Raw genomic sequence first — 14,987 nt, 5'->3', positions numbered from 1 at the left:
TGGCAAAATAAATAAGTAATGAGAGACGCTAGGAAGAGGTGTGTGAGCAGGACTTCAGTGTGATATATACTGGACCATGATGTGGCTTAGAGCAAGAAGCTGCTCCACACAGATGTCTTTACACCCTCCAAGCCATGAAGAGCAGTTCCCCCAACCTCCTTTTCCTTTATGTCATCACAGAATACTAATACAGAATTGTATTTTCTTACCTAGTGGAAGTCTGTAAAAGTGAAAAGCTGAAAATACCCAGTGATTCTATGAGGTTTTGTTTTTTGGTTTGTTTGTTTGTTTTTTTGGGTTTTTTTTTTTTTTTTTTGTTCCCTCAGTGATTCTTCTTTTCTAGTAAAGATCTCATCTGTATAAAACATTTGCAGCTGTTCTCCCCACCCCCTCCAGGAGAGCCAAACGTTGTTTTATGTCTGTTTGTCATTGATAAATTTCAATAAATCTTTTTTATACACTTGTGTGTGGCTTATTTGCGTTTACATGGGTCAATTTCTGTAAAATCCAAATATAAATGAAGGAGAAATCCATCACTCCTCTGTAAAGACATTTTGCTGTTTCAAACTCAAACCCTGTACTATTGTTTTAGCTGGAGCCTTCACCTCTCCTATTTCAAGCCTCCCAAAACATGTGAGAGACCACTTTCAACATTAGACTCTCAGACTCTGCCTACCACTTAGCGGAGAGCCCACAACCAATAACAGGGAACCTAAGGTTAATAAATTGAGGTCAGTTTCTTTGATTGCAAGGCTAGAGAGATCAAATGCAAACACTGATGTAGAATAGTTTAATTTCAGCAAAGCTTTTGATACTGTTCTGCACAGGATACTCAATAAACAGCAGCCTGTGACAAGGTTCCAGGATGGAAGAACTGGATAAGAAAGTGGCTGCATAACTAAAGCTGGTGGGAAGATGGGTTATTAGTGACATAAACACATAAGAAGTTGCCTCTGCCGGGTCAGACCAGGGGTCCATCGCTCCCAGCAGTCCGCTCCTGTAGCGGCCCATCAGATCCATGACCTGTAAGAGATCCTTTGTCTAAAACCCTTTAATCCCCATTTTTCCTCTATACCCTTTCACAATCCTATCTCTACCTCTATCATGATCCTATCTCTACTTCCATCTATATCCCTCAATCCCTGTATCCTTCAGGAACTTGTCCAATCCCTCTTTGAATCCCCTTAATGTACTCTGTCCTATCACATCCTCCGGAAGCGCATTCCAGGTGTCCACCACCCTCTTGAATGAAAAAAAATTTACTAGCATTTGTTCCAAACCTGTCCCCTTTCAATTTCTCCGAGTGCCCCCTTGTTCTTGTAGGTCCCAATAGGCTGAAGAATCTGTCCCTTTCTACCTTCTCTATGCCCTTCATGATCTTGAAGGTCTCTATCATGTCTCCTCTGAGTCTTCAATTTTCCAGGGTGAAGAGCCCCAGCCTTTGTTCTAGCATCTCTGCGTATGAAAGGTTTTCCATATCTTTTATCATTTTTGTCGCTCTTCTCTGAACCCTCTCAAGTATCTCCATGTCCTTCTTTAGGTACGGCGACCAATATTGGACACAGTACTCCAGATGTGGTCATACCATCGCGCAGTACAGCGGCATGACGACTTCCTTCGCTCTGGTTGTAATACCCTTCTTAATAATACCCAACATTTTGTTTGCCGCCTTCGAGGCTGCTGCACATTGTGCCATTGACTTAATTGTTGTGTCCACCAGCACACCCAAGTCTCTTTCAAGGTTACTTCCCTCTAGTACTAATCCCCCCCATTTGGTAGCTGAACATCCGCATGACCTTGCATTTCCCTACATTGAAGTTCATCTGCCATTCGCCCACTCCTCCAGTTTGTTCAGGTCCCTTTGTAGGTCCTCACAATCCTCCGCAGTTCTAACCCTGCTACAGAGTTTAGTGTCATCCGCAAATTTTATAACTTCACACTTTGCCCCGTTTCCAGGTCATTAATAAATACATTGAACAAAAGCGGTCCGAGTACCGACCCCTGCAAAACTCCGCTCGTGACCCTTCTCCAGTCCGAGTAGTGACCCTTCACTCCAGCCTTCTGCCTGCCAACCAGTGTTTGACCCATCTGTGTACGTCTCCTTCCACCCCGTGGTTCCACAGCTTCTTAAGTAGCCGCTCATGGGGTACCTTGTCAAAGGCCTTTTGGAAGTCCAGGTAAATGATGTCTATGGGTTCCCCTTTGTCCAACTGACTGTTTACTCCCTCAAAGAAGTGCAGTAAGTTTGTTTGGCACAATCTTCCTTTGCAGAAGCCATGTTGGCTCACTTTCATTAGCCCATTTTTGTCGATGTGTTCACAGATGCTGTCCTTTATCAGTGCTTCTACCATCTTGCCCGGAACTGATGTCAAACTTACCCGTCTTAGTTTCCCGGGTCTCCTCTCGACCCCTTTTTAAAGATAGGTGTAACATTTGCTATCTTCCAGTCCTCCGGGATCTCGCCAGTTTTCAAGGATAGGTTGCAAACTCGTTGGAGTATTTCCACTATTTCATTTCTTAGTTCTTTTAGTATCCTAGGGTGGATTCCGTCCAGGCCTGGTGATTTGTCGCTTTTCAATCTATCTCTCTGTTGGAGACATCCTCTCTATTGTTGACAGCTTTTCTTCTTGGTTTCCATGGAAGATCTCATCGGATTCTAGTACAGTGAGTGTGTCCTCGCTTGTGAAGACTGATGAGAAGAACTTGTTTAACCTTTCGGCTACCTCTTTTTCCTCCTTTATCACTCCCTTTTTGTCTCCATCATCCAACGGTCCTACTTCCTCCCTCGCCGGTTGCTTCCCTTTAACATATCTGAAGAACGATTAGAAATTTTTTGCCTCCCTGGCTAGCTTCTCTTCATATTCCCTTTTCGCTCTCCTAACCACTCGATGGCATTCTTTTTGGCATTTCCTCTGTTCCTTCCAGATTTCCCTGGTTTGGTCCTTTTTCCATTTCCAGAACGATTTTTTTTTTTGTCCCTTATCGCTTTCTTCACTTCATTTGTTATCCATGCTGGGTCTTTTGTTCAGTTTTTTTTGCACCCTTTTCTAAATCTGGGGATGTACATATGTTGTGCTTCTTGCACTGTGCCCTTGAATATGGACCACACTTGCTCTACGGTTTCTGTTTTCCTTGAGCTGTTTCTGAGTTTTTTCCTTACCATTGCTCTCATAGCATCATAGTTCCCTTTCTTGAAATTGAACGTTGTCCCTGTGGTTCTTTTTCCTTTTGCTGTACCTACTTCTAATTTGTACTGGATCATGTTGTGATCGCTGTTTCCTAGTGGTCCTACTACTTCCACTTCCTTTGCAGGTCCCCCTAGTCCGTTGAGGATTAGGTCGAGAGTGACATTCCCTCTCGTTGGTTCCTTGACAAGCTGATCCATAAAGCAGTCCCTCGCCGCCTCTAAGAATTCTGTTTCCCTCACACAGTTTGAGTTCCAATACTCCAGTCTATCCCGGGGTAGTTAAAATCCCCCATTTACCGTCACATTCTTGTTTTTGCCTTCCCTCCTTAGTTCTGCTGCCAGTTCTTTGTCGTTTGCTTCCGTTTGTCCAGGCGGGCGATAGTACAGTCTCAATTTTATGTCAAAGCCATTCCTTCCTTCTCCTTTACTTACCAGCACAGCGATTCACAAAGGCAGCCTTGAGGCTTTTGCTGAGTCGCAGCTGCCTCTGTTGGGTCGCACTGCCTCTGAGGAAAGAGGAAGTTGCATCATCAGAGGCAGCCACGACTCAGCAAAAAGCCCCAAGGCTGCCTTTGTGAATCACTGCGCTGGGAAGTAAGGAGAGATGCTGGGAGGGGAGAAAGCCACTATTGGAATCTGAGAAGCTGCTGGGCAAGGAAAAAAAAGGACAGCTGCTACTGGAAAGGGAGAAAGAGAGATGCCGCTGGGAGGGGAGGAGGGAAAGGAATCTGGGAAACTACTGGGCAAGGGAAAAAAAGGGACAGCTGCTACTGCACCTGGAGAGAAGGAGGAGATACTGCTGGGAGGGGAGGAAGGGAAAAGAGTTACTGCCGGACAGGAGGAGGAAGGAAGGGAGAAGAAAAAAGGAAGGAAACAGCTGGCAGGGAGTTTAGAGGAGGGGAAGGGGGAGAGAAAGGCATGAGAAAGTAGAGAGATTGATGATGGGACAACGATGGTAGATCTGGTGTAGGAGAGAGAAAAATGAGAGCAATGAAGCTGGAATGAATCATGCAAAAAGGAGAGAGGAGGCGCAGGCTAGATGGAAAGGGGAGAGAGGCATAGAAAGAAGACAGATACCATATGGAAGGGGCAGATGCTGGATTGAAGAGACAGAGAGGGCAGACACTTGAAGGAAGAGAGTGAAAAGAAGATGAAAGCAGAAACCAGAGACGACAAAAGGTAGAAAAAAAATTTATTTCTATTTTGTGATTAGAATATATCAGATTTGAAATATATATCCTGCTAGAGCTGGTGTTAGACATGACTGGGGACTGCAAAGCCCAGGCAGTGCTGCTTTAGCTTCCAGCTGGCTTAGGATGTTCTCTGACCAGGGGGCAGTTGCCCTAGTTGCACTCCACTAAAACTATTTCTGTCATGTGACTGCAGCATTCTGTAATAATTTGGCTTGTTCAGTTTTCTTGATAGTAGAGGGGATATATGTGAAGGGGAGGGGAGACAGGGGTTTTGTTGATCCTAGCTCTGTATTATTTGTATTTATAAAATGACAATTGTACAGAATATTGTTTCTTTTTATACTTTAATAAAATACATTCAATATAAAATCATAATTGAGGCTTGTGTGGATGGGATCAGATGATTTGCGGGGACTGAGCTCACGGAGATGGGGTGGAAACGGGGTTTTTTAATTTTAGTCCTAGTAGTTTACCAGTCCACAAAATAATTATTTTATTTCTGCCGGTCAACGGGTGTAAAAAGGTTGAAAAACACTGCTTTAGAGGGCTTAGAAGGAAAAGTTTGCCTTTATAGATAAAGCCAAGATGGAGCCAATGGATGCTCCTAAGATAAGGCTTTGGTAAGTTTTGGTGACCTCACACTTTCCACCATAAATGTAGCAGTTAGTGTCTTATGGGCCTGGCTTCTCTTTGGCTCAGTAGCCCACCCATTAGCCATCTGTGAAATGCTCTAGTTGGCTTTCCCATACTAGGTTCTGTTGTTCTCTAGAGACAGGTATGTACTGTTTCATTCTGATGGGGGGGGGGGGGGTGTTGTCTGGTCAGTTTGGGCACTTAGACGCTTCTAAAACAGGTCTAGCTTGAAACGTCTAAGTTCTGTCTAATTTTTTCAATGTCTAGGAAACTTTCATAAATCAGTGCTACTTCCCCTCCCTTTTTCCTCTGTCTGTTGATCTGTATCATCTTATAGCCTGCTGTGTAAACCTCTAGTGTCACAGGATCAGATTTGTTTTTTAGTTATGTCTCTGTACTAAACATTATTTCTAGTTCGAATTCCACGATCATATCCTAAGCAGGGATGTTTTGTTACATACAGATCTTGCATTTATATATTTTTGAATGGGATTTGGGTCTCTTGCAAGTGATAGTTCTCAAGTTTCTCCTAGTATTGTTTGTGGAACTTCTATTCCTAGATTTTCTGCTATGTGGGGTGATCATTGCGATATTGTATGGCATCGTATCAGCACAGTTTATCAGCCTGCCTGCCCGCTGCAGCCCCCACTCCTGAAGCAGACCATGCCACCTCACCGGAGCTGACATGCTCAAGCAACAACTCTGTGCAGGGATAGGCCAGGGTGCTTGCAGTGACTCGCATGCAGCCAGCCCACAAGCCTTCTCTGTATCTCTTCTAATTTCATTATGGGGCTCATTTTTTAAAAAAGTAAAACATCCAAAAAGTGGCATAAAGGGGCAGATGAATGTTTTTCTTTTGAAACCCATTTTCTAGTCGGATTCCTATGGTTATTGTAGTATGTCTCAATCTGAAGGTGGGCTTTGGAGAAGACTAGGGCAGGCTTATGATTTGGATTTTGTTTGTTTTTGGTTTGTTTTGGGGGGGGGGGGTTTGTTTGTTTTTTGCAATAATCAACATTTCAGAAAAAACAAAGGCACAATTTGTATGTTTGGGGCTAGACCTGTTTTAACAATCATTAAGTGCTACAAGCTGACCAGATGATCACTGGAAGGATGAAGGCATAAGCCCCCTTCAAAGAAATGCAGTAGATTGATGAGGCAAGATTGCCCTTGATTAAATCCATGTTGGCTTTGTCTCATTAATCAATAAGTGCTATTCTTGTACAGAAAAGATGTTCCAACTACACATGTGCTATAGAATCTTATTGTAGCAGAGAGCCTGGGAGCACGAACACAGTTCCAGTTGCACACATCCATATTCCTCTAGCACTAAGTGTGACATTGAGGATACAATTGACATTGTACTGTAGTGGAGGAAGAGGCATCACTCTTTCCAATAGCTGCATTTTATTGAAGCTCCAGTGTACTTTGAAAATCACCCTGGGCGTTCAGTGATGAACTGTAGTGGATGTATAAATAATACGTGTCCTCTCATACAGTGGTCCCCAACCCTGTCCTGGAGGACCACTAGCCAGTCAGGTTTTCAAGATAGTCCTAATGAATATGCACGGGGCAATTTTGCACGTCTGTCACCTCCATTATATGCAAATCTCTCTCATACATATTCATAAGGGCAGGTGGTCCTCCAGGACAGGGTTGGGAACCACTGCTCTAGCAGATGTTTTTCTCCTTTCCCCCTTCATTTTCCTTATCCATTATTTTATTATAATCCTTCCCTTATGTTCTGGTCTTGTCTGTAGTGTTGCTGTCAGTCTGCTAGTTTTATTCTGTTATAAACCACTTAGATTTAACTATGGTTTTATACTGGTGGTATATCGAATAAATTGAACTGCTGTGAGGTGGCAGATGGTGAATTTGCAGGACTTTGCTTTTAGCAGGGCAGGAGGAGCTGCAAGAGACCTAGGCAAAATGGCAGAATCTGTTGCATCCTGTGGATGAGTGCAACATGGAGCTGATGCCCTGTTGAGTAGCAGTTGCAGGCAGAGGCAAGAGCCTTGAGGAAGCTGAAATCTTGCACTGCCAAGTGCGAGAGGATGTAGCAGCTTTTAAACCAAACCCCTCCTTCTGCTACTTAATAGAGGGCTTAGGAGGAGATATTAATCAGGTGGGCAAGGAGCTCAAGTAAGCAGAACAGTCTATCTAAATCAGGGGTGTCCAACCTGAAGTATTTTGTGCAGCTCCAGTCGAAGGCTTTGCAGTGTTTTCCTCTGCTGCCCCCGGGTATTTACCGTCTTGCCGGCTCCCTCCTCTGTCTTGCTGCAGGGTTTGTGCGGCCCCAGAAACATTTTTTTCGGCCAATGCGGCCCAGGAAAGCCAAAAGGTTGGGCACTCCTGGTCTAAATCGATCATGCCATATCCCAGTGACACACTTTCATGATGGAGTTTATATTCAACCTGATTAATCATCTCTCATTCTGGGAGATAAAGTTAAATAGCCTTCCCCTGTAGTGCTTTAGAAACCAGTAACCAAACTTTTATTCAATCATACATCTAACAGGGAGTCCGTGACGGTTTCAAAACTAGCATAACATGACAACATTTCCTAGCAGTGCTCTGTACTAGTAAGAATGACATGTCTTTCTGTAGCAACCTAAATAATACAGAATTACAATAATCCAGATGTAGAACTAGCATCCCATTTACTGCAGTTAAACTCAATTCAGGCAAATGAGGCATAACTGGCTAATCTGTCAAAGATATGAAAATAAACTCTTCACCTGCAATCATGAGGCCATACATACATCAAGCCCAGTAAGAGCTGCATTATGTCTTAGGCCCCAAGTTCCAATTGCTACACCAGTGTTAACACACTGAACTTCCGCCACATCAAGAGAAATCAATTAGACAGCAATGATCTCTTTTCCCACATCACTCTACCCATGTGCAGCAGATCTTGAGGGAAGGGAAACAGAACCTGTGTAGATATAAAAGTGAAGTCCAGTTGCCCTAAACAGTGGCATCATGGAAGTGAGAAAACTGAACCCTCCAGCGCCCCTTGCTGAAGAAGCCAGGGGAAGGAAGATCTTCCCTCTACAATTTAACAATCTGCTCTTCCACTTACATAGGAAGTAAACCACTGGGAACTCTACCACCACCATCGCTATATTGGACAAACATGCCAGAAATGTCTCCTGCCACAAGAATCTCATGAGAGTTCTTGTCCAATACACCAAGGATTTTATCACAGCAAATCATCAGGGAAGAGAATTTCCATTATTTTAGTTCTAGGGTAGGAAACTAGACAAGGATACCCTTTATCATTGCAATTTTTTAAATTAACTTTTTGCAAGAGTTGCAAGTAATATGACTCTTTAGGGCATGACAATTCCAGGTAACAAACTCCAACTGTCACAAGATAGTCTTTTATACTGAGGCTCTGCCCTCTAGAATCTGAAATAACCCTGATATCAAGGAAAATGACTTAGAAGATGTGTGATTTAAACCGATTTGAGGTGGTCTCTGGATTCAAGATAATGACAAAATCAGAGATGATCATTGGACAATGGTGGAAAGATTGCAAACCAATTTTCCATTTCGATGGACAAGAGAGGCAAGTTGAGATATTTGGGGAAAGTTATATACCCTAGTAGGGCGCAACTGATATAATTGAATTATGATTCATTATTGTGGGGATGAGTGAAGTGGTCTAAGTTAAGCCTTTTTTGGCTTGGTAAGGTAACTGCAAAAAAATAAAAAATAAATAAATGCTAGTTCTTCCAGTTACTTTATCTGTTTCTGACACTTCCAATCGTGCAGTCTGGGTCTTGATTAAATCATTAGAATGACAGATTTTTGGCTGCAGCTGGAGCAAACATCCTTCCTGAGTTGCTAGGGGAACATTATTCCAGGCTACAGGGGAGGGAATGCCACATTTCAAACTATTATCCTGCAGTCCAACTAAAGGCTGTTATTGAATGCATGTTGCCAAGACTTGAGCAATGTGAAAATCAAACTGATCTCTGAAAAGCATATCATTGCACTATCTGTTTTGGCTCCCCAGAGAGGGGAACACAGTAATGGAGAGCAAGACTGTGTCTGAATTCATGAAAGTGTGGGATAGGAGGTAACGGATGCTATGGATGAGCCTTTTAGCCTTTATCTGACATTATATTTCTGTTTTCCTATACAGTACTCCTCATACATTGAGGATCTGGAAGACGCAAGTATTGGCTGTTGGAAAGGAAGACCTACTATCTATTTACACAGACATGATATACTGAGTTCCTGCTTGGGATGGGAAGAATGCTTTTGCATAATGGGAGAATAGCCCTATGCTTTCTGGGCCAGCTTATAAAGAGTGAGGAACCCCCAATTTCATTTGGGTTCTATACCTTTTTATCCATACACACATATACATATGTATGTGTATATATATGTGTGTGTGTGTATATATGGATAAAAAGGTATAGAACCCAAATGAAATTGGGGGTTCCTCACTCTTTATAAGCTGGCCCAGAAAGCATAGGGCTATTCTCCCATTGTGCAAAAGCATCCTTCCCATCCCAAGCAGGAACTCAGTGTCTGTGTAAATAGATAGTAGGTCTTCCTTTCCAACAGCCAATACTTGCGTCTTCGAGATCCTCAATGTATGAGGAGTACTGTATAGGAAAACAGAAACATAATGTCAGATAAAGGCTAAAAGGCCCATCCACAGCATCCGTTACCTCCTATCCTACACTTTCATGAATATATATACACGTAGATGGAAACATAAAATCATGACAGCAGATATAAAGACCAAACGGCCCATCCAGTTTGCCCATTCGCAACATCTACTATCCCACACTTTCTTGAGTTTGGACACAGACTTTGTCTCCACCACCTCTCCACACATCTACCACCCTTTCTGTAAAAAAGTGTTTCCTTAGATTACTGCTGAGCCTATTGCCTCTTAACTTCATCCTATGCCCTCTTATTCCAGAGCTTCCTTTCATATGAACGAGATTTGCCTCATGTGCATTTATAGACACATGATGGCAGATAAAGGCCAAATGGAAAAAGAAATACCTTATAAAAAAATTGACAACTGAAGTCTGATTTTTGCAATCTGTTCTCAGCTGATCTCCAGGGGAATCATGAGTTATTAAATGTATCCCCTAGGAGGCAAAGTATGACATAGAGAAAAGAGTGAGAGTGGGATCTGGGTAAGAACTTGAAGAGGAGAATTAGGAGGAAAATTTTCAGGTCTATGCAAGACAGTGACCCTGTCTCTCTTGTTGAAAATGGGGCTAAGATGATTTACACATCATACCTACTAGGATATATAAGTTAGTCCCAAAAGTGAATAAGCAATGCTGGATACAGGTCAGGTTTTAGAGGACCTTTATCTACATATGATGGGATTGCCCTGGTGGGGTCATAGCTATCTGAAGGTTGTGGGATAAGTATACACTTGGAAGCTAGGGTCTACCTTATTTTTTCCTGGAGGATATTGTGAGTGTTCAGTCTACACTATGTCAGTGCAGCGTGCCTGGACACAGCAATATCCTGGAAGCTGAGGTTCCTTCTTCTTTTGGGAAATGACGAGAGGGAATGTGTGTTACCTACTATGCTAAATAACTCCTCGAACCAGCCTAAGAAAACGTGGAGACCTTTTATCAGTTGGGAGCACAACCATAGGCTTGGCGTTAGCTAATATTGGAGAGGAAGGTTACTGTTAAAGGAGGGAGGGATATCTAAATGGAGCCATGTAAAGTTCAGCCTTTGTTGATACTCTCTTAATAATACTATATACTTGAATTGGCAGTTTATTAATAACATTTGAATTTCAAATTATACCATAGCTTGCATACACAGACATCTGTTTCTGACACTGTCTCCAATCAGCAAGAATGCAGTTCCAGTTATGTTGTAACATCCGCATACATCTATATCAAGAGAGATGTTCCTGCAGCATTAGGTCAAGAAAGTGAGGTTGTGGTTCCAGTTCCTCTTGAGCATATACGCAGGGGTGATGGGTATTTCTGTGGTGCTGTGTAGAACAGCAATGATATGGCTCCAGTTACTTTCAAGCACACATACGTGATAGATAAAACATTGAGGATATATTTCCCAGTATACTGTAGCTCATATAAACTGGGATTCTTGCAGCACTGGGTGTGACAGCAAGGTTGTGGTTCCAATATAGCATCGAACTGGGACTCTCATGACAAGTTAGAAAACTGCCATGTTCTGGGTTGGTGCACATAGCTACATTAATGAGCGACTGAAAAGATGGGTGTCATGGGCATGCACAGGTGTACATTTAGAGAGCAGTTGGGGAAAGGGGGTCCCTGCTTCTTATTTAGGCTTCGAGCTGTTGTGCAGATTTTTCAGCTCCAGTTCCAGCTGCCGGATTTTAACATCTTTCTGGTTTAGCTCATCTTTCAATCTCCGAATCTCATCCTGCTGTCGGAAGAACATTCGCAGAAGCTAGAGGAGAAAATGAAAAAAATAGTGATGCATGTAACTGTGTGTAAGTAGGGCACAACTGCATACACCACGAGCAAGCACAAGGGTCACTGCTAATGCTACGAGGAAGCACAGCACTTATAGACGTGTTCTCACCGGACTTCCACCAGCATCTACAACAGAGCTTAGCAGGGCATGGTCCAGTCAATATTACACCTCAGATACACAAGGAGAGTGGTGATACACCAGATCCCTTAAATCTTCTGCATGTATAGCATACATCAAATATCTACAACTACATTTTGTGATACCACAATCAAAATCCAGGTGAAAATGGTGAACACAGCACAGCTATATGGCAGCGAACAAGCGGGGCTATGGAGAAGAGGGAATCCTTCAAGAGGAAAACCAGAAGCAGCTCTTCTTTAAAAGATGACATCCCATGTCCTACTTAATCATGATTATAGGGATTCTACTGCAGAAGAGTTCAAACAGCTCACAGCAGGTATAAACATCACAGACTGTCCAGAAGACTTGGACATCCGCATGTCCTCATTCAACCTAAAGGCCAAGATTATGCAAAATTCAGGGGCAGGAAGGAGGGTAACTCCTGTTTTCCTGTCACCAGCACAGTTCATGGATTTTTTGGGACTGATACAGTAAGGAACATGGAGAGACGGTAGCTTCTTTACCTCATTCTCTGTCCTTGGTGGAACATTTTCAAGCAGATCAATTCCATTCACCAGAACACGCTTTTTCTCTTTCAGCGGGGCCTTATAAACCACCTTTGATGTCATCTTATACCCTTCTTTCAGTGACATGAGAACAGGATCTAGGACAGAAAAGACATCGATTCACATAGGTAGTTCTCACACAAAGAAATACCCACAGAAGCCCCCAAGTACACAAGTATTAAAACATACACACACAATGGACACTGGGAACCTACAGAATATTAAAGTAAGGCCTCAAACTAAGCTCTACACTTTGATTGCTCCCAGTGTTTTTCCAAAGCAAAAGCTCTTGTCTGCAGCAAGTCAGGTTCTCTGGAGTCCCCTCACTTGATGGGTATTGCATGCATATCTCAAAGAAGTCAAGGCCACTTTAACTACCTATATATTAATATATAACCACCATATATTGAGCCACCCTGGGTCCTGTGTGTCTGTCATAATTTAGATTGTAAGTTCTTTTGAAATAATAGTAGTAGTAACAGTGGCCTTTGCCTTCATCCCTCCCAGTCCAGCGGCACAGATTTCTTACCCTTCTACAAGTCAAGCCACTTTCCAGTGGGCCCCCCCTCTAAAGTCTGCCACAGCTCTGCCAGTTCTGCCCCTTCTGACGTCCTATTTGTGAAGGGCAAGACCAGCAGAGCCATCAGCAGCATGGTCTAACAGCAGGTCTGCAGCTTTAGGCTGCCTTTGTTTCGTCCAGGAGAGTTCAAACAGCTCACAGCAGGTATAAACATCACAGACTGTCCAGAAGACTTGGACATCCGCATGTCCTCATTCAACCTAAAGGCCAAGATTATGCAAAATTCAGGGGCAGGAAGGAGGGTAACTCCTGCTTTCCTGTCACCAGAACAATTCATGGATTTTTTGGGACTGATTTGGTAAAAAACATGGAGAGACAGTAGCTTTTTTACCTCATTCTCTGTCCTTGGTGGAACATAGATCTGCGACCGGAGCGAAAACTGAAGAAGGGGAAGTCTGCGATCCTAATGGGAGACTCAATCCTAAGGCAAGTAGATAGCCACATAGCAGGAGGAAGAGAGGATCAACTAGTGACCCGCCTCCCAGGAGCGAGAGCAAAAGACATCGTCGACAAAATTGAAAAGATCCTAGAAGGAGCAGAGACGGAAGAGACTACAGTGATGGTCCACATCAGGACAAATGATGTCAGCAGGAAAGCCTACAGTAGAAATGCACTGATCGAACAGTTCGAAATTCTGGGAAGGAAGTTGAAGATGAGGACTCAGAAGATAGCTTTTTCAGAGATCCTACCAGTTCCGAGGGCAGATGTGAAGAGGCAGACGGAACTGCAATCAATAAATGCATGGATGAGGAGATGGTGTGAGGAAGAGAGGTTCCACTTCGTGAGGAATTGGACAATGTTTTGGGGCAAGAGCAAGCTTTTCAGGAGAGAAGGACTGCATCTGAGCACGGCGGGAACTAGACTTCTAGCAAACAACGTCAAGAGAGGAATAGAACAGGCTTTAAACTAAGAAGAAGGGGAAAGCCGACAGTCGACCAAGTGTCGACGATTCGGAAGAAGGTATCCCGTGAGGATACTGAGTGGGAAAAATGCTGGGAAGACACAACGGGCAAAACACAAGAGTTGACGGATCCAGAAGAGGAGGATAAGAAGATCATGGCACAGGAGAAGAAAATAAAGATCAAAGCACAGGGAAAGGAAATGAAGTAAAAAAAATGCCAGGACTTAAATTGCATGTATACTAATGCAAGGAGCCTAAGGAACAAAATGGGAGAATTAGAAGTCATGGCCAAAACTGAGAACCTAGACATCATTGGGGTCTCTGAAACGGTGGAATGAAGAAAACAAATGGGACATAGCACTGCCGTGGTACAAACTCTATCTCGAAGACAGGTCAGGTCAGAAAGGAGGAGGAATAGCCCTATACATAAAAGAAAGCATACACTTGACCAGAGTGGACACAGCAGTGACGACCAACAAATTGGAATCACTATGGGTTAAAATATTGGGAAGGAAAGGGCCCGAGATAAAGATGGGCCTTTACTATCATCCACCTGGGCAAACCAAAGCTAACGATGAAGAAATGGAAGCCAAGATGAAGCGAGAATGTAAAAGCGGTAACATAATTGTTATGGGAGACTTCAACTATCCCGGGATAGACTGGAGTCTTGGAAAATCAAAATGCGCTAGGGAGACCGGATTCCTGGAGGCTATACAGGACTGCTTCACGGAACAGCTTGTCAGAGAACCGATGAGAGGGAATGCCACTCTGGATCTAATCCTTAATGGGCTAAGAGGACCTGCAAAGGAAGTGGAAGTAGTGGGACCGTTGGGAAACAGCGATCACAATATGATCAAGTTCAAAGTTAAAGTAGGAATACCAAAGGGAAAGAAAACCACAGCGACAACTTTTAACTTCAAGAAAGGAAACTACGAAGCGATGAGGGTAATGGTAAGGAAGAAACTTAGGAACAGCTCAAAGAAATGGCAGACTGTAGAACAAGCCTGGTCTTTATTCAAGGACATGGTGAGCGAGGCGCAATATCTGTATATCCCCAGATTTAGAAAAGGATGCAAAAAGAGCCGAACATAAGACCCAGCATGGATAACCAAAGAAGTGAAGAAAGCGATAGGAGATAAGAAAAATTCATTCCGGAAATGGAAAAAGGACAAAACCGGGGAGAACTGTAAAGAGCACAGGAAGCATCAACAAGAATGTCACCTAGCGGTTAGAAGAGCAAAACGAAAATATGAAGAGAGGCTAGCCAGGGAAGCACAAAATTTCAAACCGTTCTTCAAATATGTTAAAGGGAAGCAGCCAGCAAGGGAGATGGTGGGACCGCTGGATG

General features: G+C 43.2%; 1 protein-coding gene across 2 annotated transcripts in view; it reads right to left on the bottom strand.

Moving 5' to 3' along the window:
• Window positions 1–10,765: 10,765 nt before the first annotated feature.
• CORO2B (coronin 2B) overlaps window positions 10,766–14,987 on the bottom strand; it is a 68,226-nt gene continuing 64,004 nt past the window's right edge. For both annotated transcript variants that reach the window (XM_033920376.1, XM_033920377.1), the window contains 2 exons: window positions 12,117–12,256; window positions 10,766–11,445 (listed from right to left, as the gene is read on the bottom strand). In XM_033920376.1, coding sequence (XP_033776267.1) covers window positions 11,314–11,445; window positions 12,117–12,256 — 272 coding nt within the window. In that variant the 3' untranslated portion in view covers window positions 10,766–11,313. The remainder of the gene's footprint in view (window positions 11,446–12,116; window positions 12,257–14,987) is intronic.

This window comes from Geotrypetes seraphini, chromosome 14, assembly GCF_902459505.1.
Source record: "Geotrypetes seraphini chromosome 14, aGeoSer1.1, whole genome shotgun sequence".
NCBI lineage: Eukaryota > Metazoa > Chordata > Amphibia > Gymnophiona > Dermophiidae > Geotrypetes > Geotrypetes seraphini.
The sequence above is the reverse complement of the archived record's forward strand: the minus strand, read 5'-3'. Positions and strand labels throughout refer to the sequence as shown.